Source organism: Rhipicephalus microplus, chromosome 4 (genome assembly GCF_043290135.1).
Source record: "Rhipicephalus microplus isolate Deutch F79 chromosome 4, USDA_Rmic, whole genome shotgun sequence".
NCBI classification, from domain to species: domain Eukaryota; kingdom Metazoa; phylum Arthropoda; class Arachnida; order Ixodida; family Ixodidae; genus Rhipicephalus; species Rhipicephalus microplus.
In genome coordinates this window covers 380641-400000 of record NC_134703.1, presented here as the reverse complement: position 1 = coordinate 400000, position 19360 = coordinate 380641, and the positions used below count along the sequence as shown (strand labels likewise).

At 43.6% G+C, this 19360-nt stretch overlaps 1 protein-coding gene across 4 annotated transcripts in view; it reads left to right on the top strand.

The window, feature by feature from the left end:
* LOC142814142 (uncharacterized) overlaps positions 1-19360 on the top strand; it is an 88424-nt gene that overhangs the window by 66003 nt on the left and 3061 nt on the right. Inside the window, exons 1-4 of one of the 4 annotated variants that reach the window (XM_075892088.1) lie at positions 3283-3598; positions 15710-15793; positions 15932-16032; positions 18930-19025. In XM_075892088.1, coding sequence (XP_075748203.1) covers positions 3596-3598; positions 15710-15793; positions 15932-16032; positions 18930-19025 — 284 coding nt within the window. In that variant the 5' untranslated portion in view covers positions 3283-3595. Of the gene's footprint in view, positions 1-3282; positions 3599-12306; positions 12829-15709; positions 15794-15931; positions 16033-18929; positions 19026-19360 lie in introns of those variants that run through there. The other 3 variants (XM_075892086.1, XM_075892085.1, XM_075892087.1) reach the window with 3 other exon arrangements.

Below are 19360 nucleotides of genomic sequence, written 5' to 3'. Positions count from 1 at the left end.
CATGTTTCAGTCTCGGTGGTTGCCTACATTGCTACACACGCACAGTGTACAATCTAACTTTTTTTATGTGTATTCAAGAAAACGCCTTCAAATGAGTTGACCAGACAATCATATCAAGAAAAGCATAGACAATATTACTCATTGTCGTTTAACTGTTGTGTGCTAATAGTGACGTAAATTGAAATGAACTGAAATTGACAAAAGACCACCCACTCCGTCGGAAGGATCTATATCCCCAACCACCGAAAAGCGACTGGTGACTCAGATGTTCCGCCAGCGCCATGGATTAACTCGTGGTTACTGCTCTGAACGCTTGTGACTGCTGTCCGTTCCCTCGCGTCTGCTCCAGACAATCCTATTAGCACATAATAATACATAAATTGAGCAAAATGAACCCGTTCCTCCACTGCTCTAACAATGTGCCGATTCCGTCACAGGTCTTTCACGAGATAAAGCCGTAGGAGATAAACTCGCTTTCCCGCACGCCGCGATAGCGCGCTATCTGATTTATAGCACAGGTAATTCCCGTGACAAACGTCGCTGGCCTCCTTATCACCACCATATTCACCACAGCTCGACAAGCGGCGTGGTACACAGAACAATACAGTGCGATGACGACACGTAGCTCATCCCTGCAGCTCTCACGTGGTGCCTCTCAGCTGACTGTGATAATGCCCGGACAACGAAGTGTCACTTATAGTTACACCGATAACATTATCCTTCAGTCACTGCAACTTTGATTTTTTTGGCATTCGGTACTAAAAGAACGACCAGATATTATTTAACTGTCACGTGCGTGGATGATACAACGGCAGAAAAAAAAACTGATATTGATGACAAATGAACTTAGAATTGATCCACGATCTGTTATATGCGGTATCTCGGGAGCATGCATTGATATGATATATACATCGGTAAACACAATAATTTAAGAATATAAAAAAAGAGAATGGTGCCGCGGTAGTCTAGTGGGTAATGTACTCGGCTGCTAACCCGCAGGTCGCGGGATCGAATCCCTGCTGCGGCACCTGCATTTTCGATGGAGGCGAAAATGCTGTAGACCTGTCTACTCTGATTGGGGTGCAGGTTAAGGAACCCCAGGTGGTCGATATTTCCGAAGCGCCCCCACTACGGCGTCTCTCATAATCGTATGATGGTTTTGGGACGTTAAACCCCAGATATCATTATCATAAGAGAATGCCAGTTGTTCGTTTCTGCAAGCAAAATGACTCGTTATTCATGAAGATGTCAGGGTTATGCTGCGGGTTCTTGTTACTTTGATAACGTACTTTATTTACGCCTCCAAACCGTTATGGGCAAAAGCAGATTCATAAGAATGTTGGCGAATCTAATCACTGCCCCATATGCGACTTGTGTGCTTGGCGACATGGCCTTGCGTCGCAGAAATACAAGGACACGGGCTCGCTTTCCGGTCATGGCAGAAGCATTACAGTTGGGGTGGAAGGCAAAAACATAAATTTATGTGCTCGTAAAAATACAAATACCTCTGGTCAGAATTATTTTACTCTGAAACATTTCCATTAAGGTGAGATGCATGATCACCTTTTAATTTTGCATGACAAACCCAAAAAAAATATTTAATCACACCGGTGTTATACACCCAATCCTCCAAATGATAGGTAAGCCAAGGGGGAAAGTGTGCTTAGTTTAAGCGCGCTGAATCCTAAAATATTTATTTTGCCGAAAAAATTGATGCAATGTTTGCACGTCGTTACGACAAAGCGAGGCTGCTTTGTACAATTCCAAATTAATAAGTGAATGTGAACGGTATTGGACAATGCCATCCCCATTTTTGCTACGTACCACTCCGGTAAAACCCTTGCAAAAGCATTAACAGTATGTTGATGATAAAATAATAAAAATAATAATAAATAAATACTATGATGCTCATGTATCTCCACGTAGCAGTTCAAGATGGGAAGTTCTCAATCGGTTCGGGGTTTTCTTCTTTGTTTATTCGTAGAGCAACTGTATACAATAATTCAAATTCTCGACTGCTTTACCCAAAAATATAGAAAGAAGTTTTTTTTTGACAAAGTCTGAATGCGGAAAATCTAGCCATATACGGCCCTAGTAAGCGACTACTTATCTTCCGTTCATGCGGTCTCGCTTGGCATGCGAGACACTAACCGGCTCGGCTGTCGCTTTTTTTTTTCTTAATTCGTTGTACCCCCTTACAAATGAATTTTATTCCAGCCATAGCGGCCTTATTTCGATGGGGCCGAAATGCTTTAGGCTCGTGTACCTAGTATATAGGAGCGCGATAAGGAACTCTAGGGGGTCGAAACTTCCGGAGCCCTCCACTATGGTGTTACTCACAATCATATAGCAGTACTGGGACATAAAACGCAAACATTTATAATTGATGATGACTTTTCGCTTACTGGACAAAATAGAAAAATCAACTCGTTTCTGGACTGGTGGAAAAAAAGTAGGAAAGGTGACGTAACAGTGATTTTGGTGGGCCACGCATACCAACAACATCCCAGAGAAGATTACGGCTGCGTTCATGGAGTCTTCGTTGACAATTCGCAGGCAGATGATAGGTCAATGCACCCAAACTGGTCCTAAAAACTTTCTCTTCAATGATTCGCACGGAGGGAGCTTTTTTTTTTTTTTTCACCAGAAGCTTTCTCTCTTCCGCTATTGGAAAAGTCAACCTACTCAGCGAAGGTCCCTAAACCTTGGCGCTTCATGCTCGCCTCGGAAAAAGTACTTCGACACCACGAAAAGATGATTGATTGATTTGTGGGGTTTAACGGCCCAGAACCACCATATGATTATGAGAGACGCCGTAGTGGAGGGCTCCGGAAATTTCGGCCGCCTGGGGTTCTTTAACGTGCACCCAAATCTGAGCACACGGGCCTACGACATTTCCGCCTCCATCGGAAATGCAGCCGCCACAGCCGGGATTTCATCCCGTGACCTGTGGGTCAGCATCCGAGTACCTTAGCCACTAGACCACCACGGCGGGGCAACACCACGAAAAGAGAACACCGTGGTCGGCAGTACGCGAACACGTTTCACATAGCACGGCTTCTCTTCCAGTTCAGAGAAGAGGGAGAGTATCGACTGACTTTTCTATTATCAGTTATCCGCGTAGCTAATCACTCCAGACAAAGGGCAGCTTAGGCTCATCGCTGCGCGTTACTCGTAAAACAGGCGCTAGGCTGGCTGATCGCGCGAAGTGGAAGGCGCACGCGCACACATTGCTGCGCCGATTGTACTACGCAAGCGATCGCAGCTGGCAAGCAGCGCGCAGGCGCTAGTGTCAGTAGGGAGAGAGCATCTCAACAAAAGCGACAGCAGCGGGGAAACCCCTCGCGTAGCTAGCACCCTGTCTGAAACGCCGCGTTGACGGGCAAGTGCTGGCCTTCGCTCTTTGCGTGCCCACATCGTTCCCGAACACAAGTGCACGGCTGGCTGCTGCTGTCGTCGTCGTCTTCGTTTTATCTCGTGCCCTCTTCGACAAGCAGCTGAGAGCCGCGCGAGCTGAGGTCGTTCCTGTTCCTTTGTTGTTCGCTGCTGCCAAACACCCCTCGCTCTGGCTGCGAACGCGCGAAGCGTCAACGATATGGTAAGTGAAGCTGCGAGAATATGCCGTTAGTATTATTTCGGTTTTCTGTTTTAACTTACAGCAAACGCCGCATCGTGAATGGCCGTAAATATTTCATGCCATGCGATTTTAATCCCTTTTCCTAGGATGTGAACGTAGGTTCCGTTGACGGTACAAGTAATTGTCCACATTTGCACTGTATCGTGGACTAACTATTAACTGTTGGGGTTTAACGTCGTAAAACCACCAAAGGACTGAGAAACGCCGTAGTGGAGGACTCGGAAAATTTTGACTAGCTGGGGTTCTTTCACGTGCACCGAAATCTAAGCACGCGGGCCTTTGCATTTCCGCCTCCATCGAAATTGCGGCCGCCACGGAGAGGATTCGGTCCCGCGACCTCCGGGGTCAGCAGCCGAGGGCTTTAGCTTTTGGACCACCGGGGTGGGTTTAGCTAACTGATGATGAACGGTGAAAGAAATTACGTAATGGACGCGAAATTTTTTTATACGTTTATTATCGCTTAAAATCGAATAAACCATTTAATCTGCGCTAGTACGACGCTTTGCTTTACGCTACAGCTGCATAGTACAAGGTTCCCGAGGGAAACAACGCCCCAGTCGTAACAGAGGCCCTGCCTGCACGTTTGCTACGAAGCAACTTTAGCAAAAGCGTGTCGAGACACGTGACTGTTTGCTGACACCGCGCAACGAATTTCAAGCTTCTCTGCCGCGAACACGTCGCTATAGCAGGTGTGCCAATCGCAGATACGAATAGCATCTCTGACGACATGCAACTTGCGAGAGCAGCTTTTGACGAAACGGTATTCGCTCTGATTTCCACTCCTCGTCTGTCGCTTTTTACACTTCACCTTTGGCTGCGCAAACACGCCACTTCTTTTTTTGTTCTATCTCTGTGCACTAGTCTAAGCACCAATGATGCCAATTGAACGCGTAGACGAGTTGGTCAATATAAATGGAAGGTATGAAGGTGTCGATTTGGCAGGTAATCAATCGGCCATCCTTCAACGCGTTCTTTTGTTCCAGCAGCCCTGTGGGCGTCCTGAAATGTCTGCGTAAACTAAAACTAATGCGGGAGCGGAGGTCTTGTCTCACCGTGCTCGTTATCGCAAGCGAAGAGATAAATTGAGATAGTGTACAGCATCGACCATCCACCTGTTCAAGCTTTTAATACCAAAAGAAAAAAAAAGAAATGCATGCTCGGGGAATCGAAGGGGGCGTGTTGCCTGTAGTGACTTGGTATTTACCGTGATATAGAATAATTGTACAGGGGCCCCGCCGTAGTGGTCTAGTGGCTAAGGTACTCGACTGCTGACCCGCAGGTCGCGGGTTCGAATCCCGGCTGCGGCGGCTGCATTTCCGATGGAGGTGGAAATGTCGTAGGCCCATGTGCTCAGATTTGGGTGCACGTTAAAGAACCCCAGGTGGTCAAAATTTCCGGAGCCCTCCACTACGGCGTCTCTCATAATCATATGGTGGTTTTGGGACGTTAAACCCCACATATATTCGTCGTCAATAATTGTACAGGGCTGGCTTGGCGTATGTTTGCCAGCCTGTTCGACGTGCTCTTAAGGTCGCCGCCCCCACGGAGCGTGGTCTCTCCTGCGCGCGCGCTTATCAGAATTCGGGTGAAGACGAAGGTCGCTTCTCAAGCGGCAACGGCCGCATTGACGAAAGGAGCGCGCTGCTGGCACACGACGCAGGAAGGATTGTGACAGTTGTTAGCCCGCGCTCGTCCTGTGTATGCTAATTCAATGCGTGCTTTCTGCAAGTTTCGAGCTGCTTGGCCTTCCTAACGTCACTTTGCGCGTTTGTTGCTGGAACAAAGCACAGTAAACGCACAACTACCGCTTTAAAGAAATGTTTCACTTTCGTGTTATAGCGATTCTTTTATAGGGGGGGATCAGCCACGTTTTTTCATATATTTTTACATAAGTGATTTTGTTCATGTGACTAGCAAACCTATAATTCCGAACGTTTGCCAAACTTGCCACCATATCATTCTAAGGCCACGAATGAATATAGGTTCGCGAAAACGTTCCTGGTTGAAATTGCTTTATTAAACGCAGGCGTAGAGAATGCTGGTGGTACGTTAATGACTGCTCCTATCCAGCCATCGAAATTGTTTGAATGGTTAGAATTTATTGCTTCGCGAGTTTTTTTTTTTTTCGGTGTATACGGGGCTTATTCTCAAACTAATACCTGCATGTCTGTCTCAAACAGACGGGCACCTTTCTGTACAGAGGGCAAACGTGTTCCTTGCGAATTTCACGTTGAATGTTCTGTTGCAACAACGACCCTTTTGTGCGATCGAAGCCACGTTCAGCGCTCGCTTGCAATGTTTAAGGCGGTCACTCTTCCCTAGCGTAGCGCTTTGTTTCGGGTTTTAGGTCGAAACTTTAACGTTCTGGCAAATCTTTATTGAAGATCCCAGTATCAATATTTATTCAATTATTAGTCTGTTTATAACCAGCATGGCTCTCTAACAATGGTGAAGAGCATGTTAATGATAGTTTCGTCGGCAGAGATGGCTTGGACCAAGCATATCTGCCTGCGTCGGCATTGCGAGGTGAGAGAGGGGGACGGGGGTGCGTGCGCTGTAAGGCTGATCACGCCGCACACCGGATTGAGCTCGACCATAAGACTCTTCCCGTCTAAAAGAAAAAAAAAACATGCAGCCATGTAGAGGCAGGCGAAATTAACCAATGGCGTCCTGATTCGCTTCCAAGGCCATTTTTCTGCTCAATTCATTTGTATTGCGCGTATGCACGTCAGCATCGCCGGTAGCTCTTTACGTTGGCCTTAGTCATAGTGTCATATTTTTGCGCCTTCGGTATGAATTATAGAATAAAAGAAAAAAACACAAAAGCTACGGTAAGTTTCAGCGCGTTCGTTTTAGGAGGCACGCAACATTTCACTTTCGCTGAGAGATAAGTCAAGGCATGTCACATGCGTAACTACAGCAAAGCAAATAAATTTCGCAATAATTATGGCAAGCGTGAACTGCGTTTTTTCCTCGTCGTTATCAACATAGCTATCGCGGTGGTAAAGCCCGGCAAAGGTTTAGCATACATACGACGCTCTCATTTCATCCGTTATCTCGTACAACGGAAACATCGCGTTCTCACTACTTGGACTGACGACGTTCACAACATTACCTTTTACTGAAGTCTGTGTGCTCATGTCATGGACGCAGCTTGCCCCGCCACGGTGGTCTGGTGGCTAAAGTACTCGGCTGCTGACCCGCAGGTCCCGGGATCGATTCCCGGCTGCGGCGGCTGCATTTTCGATGAAGGTGAAAATGCTGTAGGACCGTGTGCTCAGATTTGGATGCACGTTGAAAAACCCCAGCTGGTCGAAATTTCCGGATCCCTTCACTAAGGCGTCTCTCATAATCATATGGTTGTTTTGAGACGTTAAATCACGCATATCAATTAGTCATGGACGCAGCTTCTGAACGTATACTCAGTGGCTGAACTGCTCAAGTGTGACAACGACGTGGGATGTTCACCTCCCAGGGTGAATAACGAAAGAACCGGCATGCGACGCTTCGATGACATTAATGGGGCATCGCAGACATCACGACCCGCCATGCTGGTGCACGGCTGCTTCAGTGACTTCAATGAAATGCACAAAACACACGCATACTGAGACACCCGTCGCTGCTCTGGTCATTCTGTGCGTGCCCTTCGTCTGACTGAGTGATGTATTTCCTCGCTCAGTCGATATCAGTTCGTCCACCTAATTTTATTAACAGGCGACCTCTTTGAGGCGATCCATGAGACTTGAACAGGAATCGATCATTATGAACGGCCACGCGCTCTCTTCGTTCTCTACTTCAACGCCCTCTTCATCTCATGCTTCACTCTCAGAACAAGTGCGCCTATTTCTTAGGCGCGGCATGCAATCACTCTGATCAGCGCGATGAGTGCAGAAAAAAAAAAGGAAATATAGAAATTTTAGGGGCGCTTCGCCGGCCCTAGGGGCGAGATTCTAACGCATACCGACGGTTCTACGCGAGTGTCTTAACCACTCGGCTATCCAGGCACATTATCAGAACATAGCACAGCCTCGAGGACGTGGGAAAGGGAAGAGAAGAGAGGGATAGAGTAAAGTTTAGCATAGAGAGATATAGAGAGAACGAAAAGGAGAAATAAAAAGGAGAAACAGAAAATGAAATGGAGAGAAAGCATTAAATATAGAGGGAAGAAGGAAACAAATACCAGGTAAGAACTATATATATATTTAGAGAGAGAGAGAGAGAAATATTAGAAATAAGCAGAGACAGATGAAAAGGCTCAGAAAGCCCACTATTCTAGCTTTCGCTGTGACTGTGATATATATATATATATATATATATATATATATATATATATATATATATATATATATATATATATATATATATATATATATATATATATATATATATATTATTCCTGATGAAGGCCAGACTCTAGGCCGAAACGTCGAAATAAACCACGTTGTGACCGCTCACGGAGGATCTACTAGACTATATATATATATATATATATATATATATATATATATATATATATATATATATATATATATATATATATATATATATAAACGCACAAATCAGTTAAAACTGTCAGTTTTGTCCTTGTGTACAACAAGGAATCCTACACTTTTATGCGCCCTCGTGGGGCGCTTGCTCTGGATTTTGCGGTACGTATTACCGAGCGGGTGCATAGCGATGTAGCAGATAAGCAGCGGCTGAATTATCACGTTCCGGAAACATAAAAATCTGTTATCTTGTAATATGAGCTGGAACTACTTAATCAAAGGTTGCGTGCAATCTGCTGATATGAATGTGACGTATGGAATTCCCATATATACCTTTCCGCTTGAGCGCCCAGCGTCATGATCACTTTCGCGCTTGCCAACTGATCTTGGCCGCTGCGGCCTTTGAACGAAGCACGCGTGTCGCGAACGTTGTTCGAATTTAGCTGCATACTAATGTACGCATTCGCCACAATTCCTACAGCGCTTAGCAAACATCCGCATGGGTGACGTTCTTCGGAAGCCTTTTATCGCCGGATACCGGCCAAAAAGCTCGCCGACTTCCTTGGCGCTTTGTTAAATATGAACTCCATATTTCGCAACATGTCGGCCACCACAGTGAAATACACAGTGCTTACTTCCAGCCGTATGTCGTATAGAAAGAAGGAAGCGATGGGGCAAAGGAAACGCAGGCGCCGCCTACCATGAGGGACCGAAGCGGAGCATCGCGTTTTGGAAATGGTGACTAGGCGCCACGAATGCTTCCTGCTGCAACCTTTTTGCCCGGACGGCAGCAATTTCCAGTGCGCCAGCCAAGAATGCACGGCGTTGGCGTCCAACATGACCCGGAAGTTGCTTCGAACAACGGTACAGGAGCTGGTTTCGGAAAAATGCTTTGCTCTGGAAATGTTGAGGTTGTTTCTTTGACCGTCGAACCTTTGAAAGATGTGCACAGGCCTTCCGACAGACCAGTACTTTTCTGATATTAGCAGTCCGTTCGTACAAAGTTTTAAACGTGCTTTCACGGTACGTGGGTGAAGGTTAGCGACAGTTAGGTGTCCGCGCGATAAACGTGAATCGTAACCGCCTTCTATGACTCGCCCACAGTCTGGTATTCGGCGTACTCGTTTCCAATATGAGAGCGTATAGATGTATTTCAGACTAGTGTTCGTGGGTCTTGTGAAATCCAATAAATTATCCAATTGTTTAGTCGAAGCACCGGCAAACTTGTTGCATGTCGTCAAAAAGGTGCCATTTCTTGTAGATTTACCTTTCAACCCATCATTTCTACAATAGCCGCTGTTCAGTACCTGGGGTTGCCGTAAAACCAACCACGTAGTACACTTTCTTGGCTGACTGTTCTCAATCGCCAAGACTACAGGTAATTAGTAGCGTAATGGGCACTGCAACCTGAAACCTTTGCAGAGATACATAGTATACTCGCAGCGCCCTGCAAACGGTATTTATGAACTTGAGCTGAAACGAAAGCGCTACTGCACAAGATCCTTTTTTATCCGCTGCTAAAGGTCCTTGACTTATATGTGTAGCTTAGCGCTTTGCGTGATACGAGAGTGGGAATTGGTCAGCTTTCGCTAAATTGTTATCTGTACTTTCCTTCGTCCACTGAAGGGCGGTACGGCAATATCGAAGTGCGCAGGTAATCTGTGACTCACGAGCTTTGACGATAGCTAACATCGCAGAGATAATCAGAAAATAGAACGTCGGCACTCGATGCGTTGCAGCCGAGAGTGGAAATACCCAAATAAAACTGAAATTTTTACAATCCAGAATTTCGGCGAAAATCAAAAATTATCCACTGCTTAGTTGATACTATAAATATATTAACACTAATAGCATTCGTATAATATATTTCGTGAACCAAAAATTTTTAGTGACGCGCTTTTTAGATTTTTATCTCCAAGGTGGCTTGGTGCGTTACGCATTTCATAAGGAGTGACTAACAGGGCAGGCAAACTGTACAGGATTTTTTACAAGCATGGCATGCTCTGACCAATGTTAATGCGAGAGGGTGATTTAACGTAATTGAAGCAAGGCTCGTTTTTAAATACTTTAAATACGTTTTGGGAGCGTTTAAAGGGCATAGTGACTGACTTCCCTCAAACCGAGTCATATATAAATAATCAAAAGGAGCTTGCTATAGGTAAACATTACGTTACGGCGCTGCAAAATGCATTTGGCTCGCATATATAAATGATATAGGCGCACAAAATCAATTTTATTGACGCAAACCTTCGGACCTCGTTTCTGGGACAGAAAAAAGCCGGATGACTAATAACTGAATGGCTGATAAGGCATTTTAGAGGGCGCAAATTTTTGCGTTGCAGTTTGATATACGGAATGATACACGGAAGCCTGATAATCAGCTACCTGATAAGAGTGCTTCCGCCTACCTTTCGACGGATACATGTTTCATTGTCTTGAACTTATATTTTTCCTTAATTCTACCTGCGTAGTTGCAGTAGAATGAACAGTGCTACTTTAATATCGCGTTTCATAGGAGACTGGGAGGGAAAAAATCTGGTTGCACGCTTCTGCCATCCCCTGAAATCAATAGTAAAAATTGAGTGTATAACTATAGGAGCGAAGCACTGTATTATTGTTCTTATAAATGTCTTCTAGCCCGCACTGTGCACTTTAGGATCTAAACCTTTTGAAGAATACGTAAATGATCTGTCGACAAAAACAGCACAGCACTAGACTGAATCATTTGACCATCCAACAAACAACTTGTCCAGCGAACTACAGCGACTATCCCGCCTACTGCGTATGAGCGATCGTGCTATCGGCTTGATACGTGATCCAAGCAAACGTCATCTAGGAAGATACTCTCCGACTCTGTTGGAAGTTCAGTCTCAGACAACGAATGTTGCTCCGTTTCACCGCACCCTCAACCAGAAAAAAATATCTTATGGACCCCCTATACAAGGACCCTTGGCGATATCACTCAAGACAAGTGTGAAAAGCATATTGACATCATAGACGAGAGGAACACAAAGCGCTTCCTATGATCCACATGAAGTTAAACAGTTCAACTCATGCTCTCTCTCTTTCTCTTTGTGAAATAGAAGTTTTGGAATCGTGGTGAGACTGTTTAAACACGGTACATAATTCGAGTGCTTTCATACGGTAGCGATGCTTTATCGTGGCGTTCTGTAACACGAAGCAAGAAAAACGGTTCTTGTAATCGCTGCGCAGCTGCTGCAGTATCGCAAGTGCGTGCATGGGAAGATCAACATACTTTGTTTGTCTGTTCTCTTCCATTTCTAGGTCATGTCGTCTTTTTGATATGTCTTGAACTCCACTGGCGAGCTCATTCGGCATGCTAATTAATGAAGTTATGTGAACACGCTCAAGACGTCTAGATACGCTACGTTCGGCAAGACAATTTCTAAATTCCTTTGATGACTTGTCCCTACTTCTAGAGCTTGCTTAAAGATTAATCAGCTTATTCTTGTCCTAGTCTCCCACAATATTTTTATATTGCAAATAAAATGAACAAAGGAATTGATCAACGGATAATACTTTGCCACATCCAAGCGACATCAACTAATGCATCCGCTGAAATACACAAGCAAGGTTACCTTCTCGACATAGGTACTTCTATCCAATACCAATATGCATTTGTCAAAAGAAGTCCTTGATCATTCACCATGCATTCTTTGGACAAAACCTTGCAATCAGGATATCTACTGCATCAACCATATCAAAGCAGTATAATTACTCTATAGCAGTGGCTGAGAATATTTCGTGACATGCATCAAACACCACAGCAGTGTTAGGTGCGCCATCTATTCGGCCCTGGAGCAAAGAGGATGACATCTGAGCATCTGGACTTTCAAGCGATCGGCCATGCGAGGAAAAGCACACAGCCCTGAGCCTGGTGAAGCAATCGGGCTCGTGACGTCCTTCCAAAACAATGGACCGTGCCGATTATCGCTTCTCGACAACGGCTCTTCTCTTGAACTGCCTCTATCACAGCTCGCTTCTCACGTACACCCTGCTCCCTCTCCTTGTGCAGATCAGGATAAGCTTTCACCACGCCGAGTGCTCCTCCCCAAAAACCACAACTTCTTTGTTCTTCTCATTCTCTTCTCACACTCTCCTCATCCCATGCTCCGCCGATCGGACGTAAAAAGTCGAGGGCTACTGAACCGAAGCTCCAGACGCTTAATCGTTGCGCAGAGAGAGCATCTTCCTGTCTGGATAAAAGACTGGCTCTTCCACTCCGAAGATCGCACTTGTGCCCACTCGTACACCCCCGAGTCTGCACCTTCTCTTAGCTTTGAGCCGCGCTGGCAAATCATCACTTCCTATACTAAACAGCCTCATTATCATAGAACTGTTGCTTACGAAGAAGAGCGCCAAAGGTGCTAAGGCCGAGACAGCAAGCCTCCCACTGGGGCAGTCTTGTAAGAACGAAGACCGTAATCGTCCTCGAATACACCGTTTCTTAAGGGCCCAACGCCATCCAAGATGCACTTAACAGCAGCACCCTGCCTGTGCGAAGCACAGAAGACCAAGTCTTCTAGACGCCGCAAGGGCATCCTCAAGCCGCCGCGCCGTTCGTCGAACGACTTCTGCGACGACAGTAGCAACATTTTGAGCATCAGCGACGATGCCAGCGTCTCGTCCAGAAGCGGGAGCGAGGCGTGCGATTCATCCAACGTCATACTTTACGACAGACAGGTAGGAGAACAGCTGGCAAAGCTCGCGTCAATGCCGTTTAAGCATGCGGAAGTAGTTTATGCAACGGCGTATTGTTCTGTATAACGGGAAAGGTTTCGCCGGCACGTGGTGGCTTCATTCGCTGCATTGTGATCACTCCTACAACCGTAGCGCTAGCTCGCCTTATTTAGTGACGTGCATTCAGCACAATGACGTTCGCTTTTCATGACTCCTGTGAACTAAGCTAGCCTACATTGTTTTGTCTTACCTGAGCATATCAAGCCAATCAGCGAAACTTCTAAGGAACATGTTCATTGGTTTTTTTTTTAGTTGCTGTATACGAAAGTTAGTGCAAGGCAGCTACGCTATTTGTTTTCGCTTTTATGCCACGTGAACGTGGCGCAAAACCAAGATTTATGCATGCTGGACCCATATGTGTGCGTACTTTGCTATCTAGTCAGGCATAGGTGTTACATACAAGGGTGACGTAAATCCCTTGGTGGCAACCGTGTCTACGAAGTACGAAAGGCCTACATGGCGTGGTCGAAACTTCAAACGGGCAAATTTCAGCGCCTTCAAGTATATACTGCTGGCTGCATTTTCGTAGCACCATTACGTACCATGGGATGAACTAATGTATTACGACACCGTAAATAGATTTAGTCTGAGGCCCTGAGTGAGTTATTCAGCTGTGCATGTCACTCGCTACCGGTTGCTATCGGCTGTCGTTCGACAATGACTTGAGCGCAGAGAAAGACGATCAGTGGCCGTGGTCACGAGTGAAACACCCTCTGAAGTTCTCCTCTCGACGTGCAGTGAAACGCCTATAGAGAACCGCAGCGCCAGCTGGCCGGTCGGATTGGGTTGCTACACGTGCTTGCGTCTCATCGCAGGCGTTTTTGCGGAGCAATTCTAAACTCTCGGTTTCTAGATAATGATGTGACCGCTGGAAAACGCGACTTCGCAATTGTTTTCCTTGACCACAGTAAATGACAGCGACTTTATTCATCGTTGGTGCCACGTTTATAAAACCTCGGTGATATTTTTTTTTTTACGTTGAGAACTTGTATAGTTGAGCCTCTCGATTGGCTTTAGGGTATGTAATGTTACATTTCCTTTTACTAAGCGCGTGTTGTGCATGTAGCCACTGGCAAAAGACTTGCAGAGACCTTATACTTTCAGTTGTTCTCGTAACAGTTTATTTCCACTGTTTTACATCACATATATTCAAGTGTCCGCCTGGAAACAGATACCACCGTGTGTTAGCTAACTGTGCCTCTCGTCACCATTGCCAGCACGAACTCTCATGAGAGTGCTGCATTGATTTCATTGACGTGGCAAACACTACAGTTTTGTAGCTATCTAGTGATGTAGCGTCTGTTTATCACGTACTCGGAGACCTTAACTATCGTACGCCACACGATAACGAACGTTGGTCCCACGCTGCGATGAGACAGAAAAGCGGGGTTGGACTATTCAGCGTTGCATGAAGCTGTCGGTTCAGAGTATCAGTTGCACTTTCTGTCATTTAATTTGCGAAGAAGGTGACGCTTACCAACTACATCTTTCTATAAATGAGAGTAAAGAATGCACATTCTCTTTCAATTCGACGCAGAGTCACTTCTTGAAAACCTGTAGCGGGTATGCACTTGATGTCATTGGCAAGTTAACACCAACGGCGGGGTCATTAATTCGTAGGTCCGTGCACTCGCCGCACGCGCAAAAAACTCTCTGCACGCACTCTGTCCAAGTTACGTATGGCGATTTTGAAGACTATACAGAGACTTCTGGAAACCGCTCCTGTGCACACACATGGACAGCGGGGCGGCGCTACGAACGGACCTCCAAAATGGCGCGAGAACGGTGTTGCCGCCTGGCAGATAAAGGATCAGTGCATACCTCCTATACACTGTCACTATTAGGCGACAATATGCTAATCATCAGTGTGATGAAAATTTGCCGGACAGGATAAGAATTTGGGAAATCCCGTGGCTCCGAGCAGACGCGCTCGAGTGTGCGCTCTCAGAGCACTGACAACTTTACTAGATACGATAATTCGCGCGGTTTGCTGAACACCTTTCGCTTCTTGCCACGCAAACACTTTGCGTATCTTTTTTTTTCTTTCTCTGGTGCTTGATAATCTCTTATCACACGGAAGCCGTTGCTTCCGTGTTTTGGTGCACAAGAGAGTAAGTTCTTGGGTTTTGAGTGCCATAAGACGAAATATGCTTGCAAAAAAACACAGTAGGCACTGCATAATATTTCTGATCACTATACAGGTTAACATTTACTTAAATCTTACGGGTGAATGTGCCTTTTCGCCTGCTTGCTGCTGATGAGTCCAACGCTAGACTTTCATGGCGAGTTACTAATTAAATTTGTCAAGGATAAAATATCGACTTTGAAGCCACTCTTCTGCACAACAATGGATGTTCGTGAACACTTATACAGAACTTTTTGTTGTTTCTTTCCACACGCCACCAATGTTTCTTATTTAAGCACGGTCGTTTAACGTGCTTTTACTATTACACCACTTGGTATTCGAAATAAGTTCAGTGACCGGCCAGGCATTTTTTATTTAAAAATATAATTTAACTTTTTTTTCCATTTTGCAACAGATTGCGAAGATGTATGAGATACGTCTGATTTTACATATATGGCGAGATGCTGCTGTAAATGATGATGATGATGATGATGATGATGATGATGATGATGATGATGATACATCTTTTATGGCTCATACTGACTCTGGGGGATTGGTCAGGAATTGATTGTATGAATTTTTTCTTCGTAACTTCATTTTCCTTCCTGTTCTGACATACTTCTGCGCGTGCTGAAGCAACAAAGATCGGTGGTTATTCGGAACACCTGATTCATACTCCGCGTTTTTTTTTTTCTGCAGACTTTCCTGGATGTGAACGTGCGAAACCCCATCGTCCACCAAGTAAAAGGGGATGTTTACACGTCATATGACATTTCTATTGAGGTAAGCAGTCATGTTGCTAGCTCAAAAGTAACTGATATTTCAGCCAACCACTGTAAAAGAATTACTTAAATGCGCCATAAGTAAAAAGATGAACACGTCACGTCAATCCAACAATGAATTGTGATGGTATTTTTGCAGACGAACAACAGCTGCTTCACCATGTCACGTTCGACGGTTCGAAGGAGGTACTCGGAGTTCGTTCACCTGAAAAGCCTACTCAAGGAATTGCAGCCTTCCTTGTATGTCCGAGACTTGTTTTCGAATACTTGCCTCCACAGATCGCTCGCCTTTTATCTAGCTCTTCAGCATTCGTGTCTCGCGGTGTTCTTGAGCTTAAACCATACATACGAACTCCGGTGAGCAATGTGCGCGTTCGTTTTTAGCCGGGCTTACTGTCCACTGTAAATCGGCGACTTATCAGGCCTATCCTAAACAACCGAACACATATACACCATATACATATACAACCGAACACGACGCGGCATATATACCGCGTCGCGTCAGAGCTCTGCCCTCCAACGAGTGGAGACCAGAAACTAGATACGATGCAAAAGGGCGTCAGCGGATACTGCGGCGCCTTCGGAACAAAATACAACCGACTCGACTTGCGTGCTGCCTTCCTCATTAGCCCCATTCGCCAACAACATTACAAAACGTAAGCGGCACGTATACTATAGTCACGCAGCTATTCCCGTAAACTAGGAGTGTAGCAGTCACACTTCGCTTATAATTCACTTCGTAAGACTTATGAGGTTAGTGAAGGAATAATCACGTTTTTTTAGCATACAGTACAGTGTAAATATGCAGGTCAATAACCTGTATAGTATTTTAGTCACCCTAGCCATGTGAGAGACGAAAGATCATCTCCCTTTTATGAAAGGTCGCGTATGTTGTAATCGAGCGATTAAAGCCAGTCTGGGAACAAGACCAGGTTGACTGGTAGATCATGTCAGAGGCCTTTGCTCTACAGTGAGTGTAGTCAGGTTGATGAAAAAGATGATGAACTATAATTACTTCAAGACAGTCTTTTGGTGCCAGAATGCATCCAGATTGCTCTTTGTAGCATGCGCACAGCATCATTCATGTCTATTCTTACGTAATATAGTGCACAGCTGCATCTAGCACCTAATTATCCTGACGCGATTCGGGCACCGTTATTTGTGACATTCGAGATGATGGTGTCTGACTATACGCTTTAAGAATGTGCGAGAACTACAAGAAATTCTTCTTATGCGAATTGGGTGTAAGAATTGTTTTTTGTTGGGTGGGGGAGAGGGGAACAAGTGGATGGCAGGGGTCAGATTTAAACAGTCTTTATATAAATTCGTATGTGCGTTTTGTGTGCGCATATATATATATATATATATATATATATATATATATATATATATATATATAGAAGGAAGGAAAAGAAGTGTATACCTAAGGGCTCGTTTTTCTGTGTTTTGACACAATGTTAGTGAGATCTAACAGACAGTAATACCAAGGAATGTATAGGGGAGGGTATTAGAACCAATAGAATGTAAATAAGAAACAAAAGTGGTTATATATATATATATATATATATATATATATATATATATATATATATATATATATATATATATATATATATATATATATAGATAGATAGATAGATAGATAGATAGATAGATAGATAGATAGATAGATAGATAGATAGATAGATAGATAGATAGATAGATAGATAGATAGATAGATAGATAGATAGATAGATAGATAGATAGATAGATAGATAGATAGATAGATAGATAGATAGATAGATAGATAGATAGATAGATAGATAGATAGATAGATAGATAGATAGATAGATAGATAGATAGATAGATAGATAGATAGATAGATAGATAGATAGATAGATAGATAGATAGATAGATAGATAGATAGATAGATAGATAGATAGATAGATAGATAGATAGATAGATAGATAGATAGATAGATAGATAGATAGATAGATAGATAGATAGATAGATAGATAGATAGATAGATAGATAGATAGATAGATAGATAGATAGATAGATAGATAGATAGATAGATAGATAGATAGATAGATAGATAGATAGATAGATAGATAGATAGATAGATAGATAGATAGATAGATAGATAGATAGATAGATAGATAGATAGATAGATAGATAGATAGATAGATAGATAGATAGATAGATAGATAGATAGATAGATAGATAGATAGATAGATAGATAGATAGATAGATAGATAGATAGATAGATAGATAGATAGATAGATAGATAGATAGATAGATAGATAGATAGATAGATAGATAGATAGATAGATAGATAGATAGATAGATAGATAGATAGATAGATAGATAGATAGATAGATAGATAGATAGATAGATAGATAGATAGATAGATAGATAGATAGATAGATAGATAGATAGATAGATAGATAGATAGATAGATAGATAGATAGATAGATAGATAGATAGATAGATAGATAGATAGATAGATAGATAGATAGATAGATAGATAGATAGATAGATAGATAGATAGATAGATAGATAGATAGATAGATAGATAGATAGATAGATAGATAGATAGATAGATAGATAGATAGATAGATAGATAGATAGATAGATAGATAGATAGATAGATAGATAGATAGATAGATAGATAGATAGATAGATAGATAGATAGATAGATAGATAGATAGATAGATAGATAGATAGATAGATAGATAGATAGATAGATAGATAGATAGATAGATAGATAGATAGATAGATAGATAGATAGATAGATAGATAGATAGATAGATAGATAGATAGATAGATAGATAGATAGATAGATAGATAGATAGATAGATAGATAGATAGATAGATAGATAGATAGATAGATAGATAGATAGATAGATAGAACCGCGAAATAGAACATTTTCGGGGAGATGAGTTGAATACCCCCCCCCCCCCCCCCTTCCTGGCCACTCCTATGTGATACGAACACAGGCATTCTGTTTCTGTTTTTGCAATTATGGTGAAAGAACACAGGATGCTTTAGTGTAGCTAATCTTAGATCTCGAATGCTTACATGTTTACAATATCTATAAACGCCGTTCTGCTGTTACACATGGCTACCTGCAACTAAAGTTATTTTCTTTCTCCAGGACTCCGCCTCGCCTTCCATCGAAGACACTGTTAAAAAGATTTGACGACAAGTTTACAGAAAACCGACGTGCAGGACTCGAGACTTTCCTGCGAGAGTAAGTTTGTACCTCCGACCCTCTGAAAACGTCATCTCCATGCACATCACATTACCTACATTTCAAATTTTTGGTACAACTTTGCAATCCTTGAGCACTCTACACACCGCTGCTATATCAGCTCCCTTGATTAAGTTTCACATTCATGCTGTCATGGCAAAATGGCAGCGGTTCGCTTAGTAGATATCACAAAAATGGCAAGACGGTACGATTGGAAGTACAACTGCTATACGGGGGCTAGTTGGTAGAACGCATGGCTTATTCGCGTTGCCAGGAAGTATATGAAGTGGCCAAAGAAAAAGACACGCACAGTACGATTGAAACTAAGTGCCGAA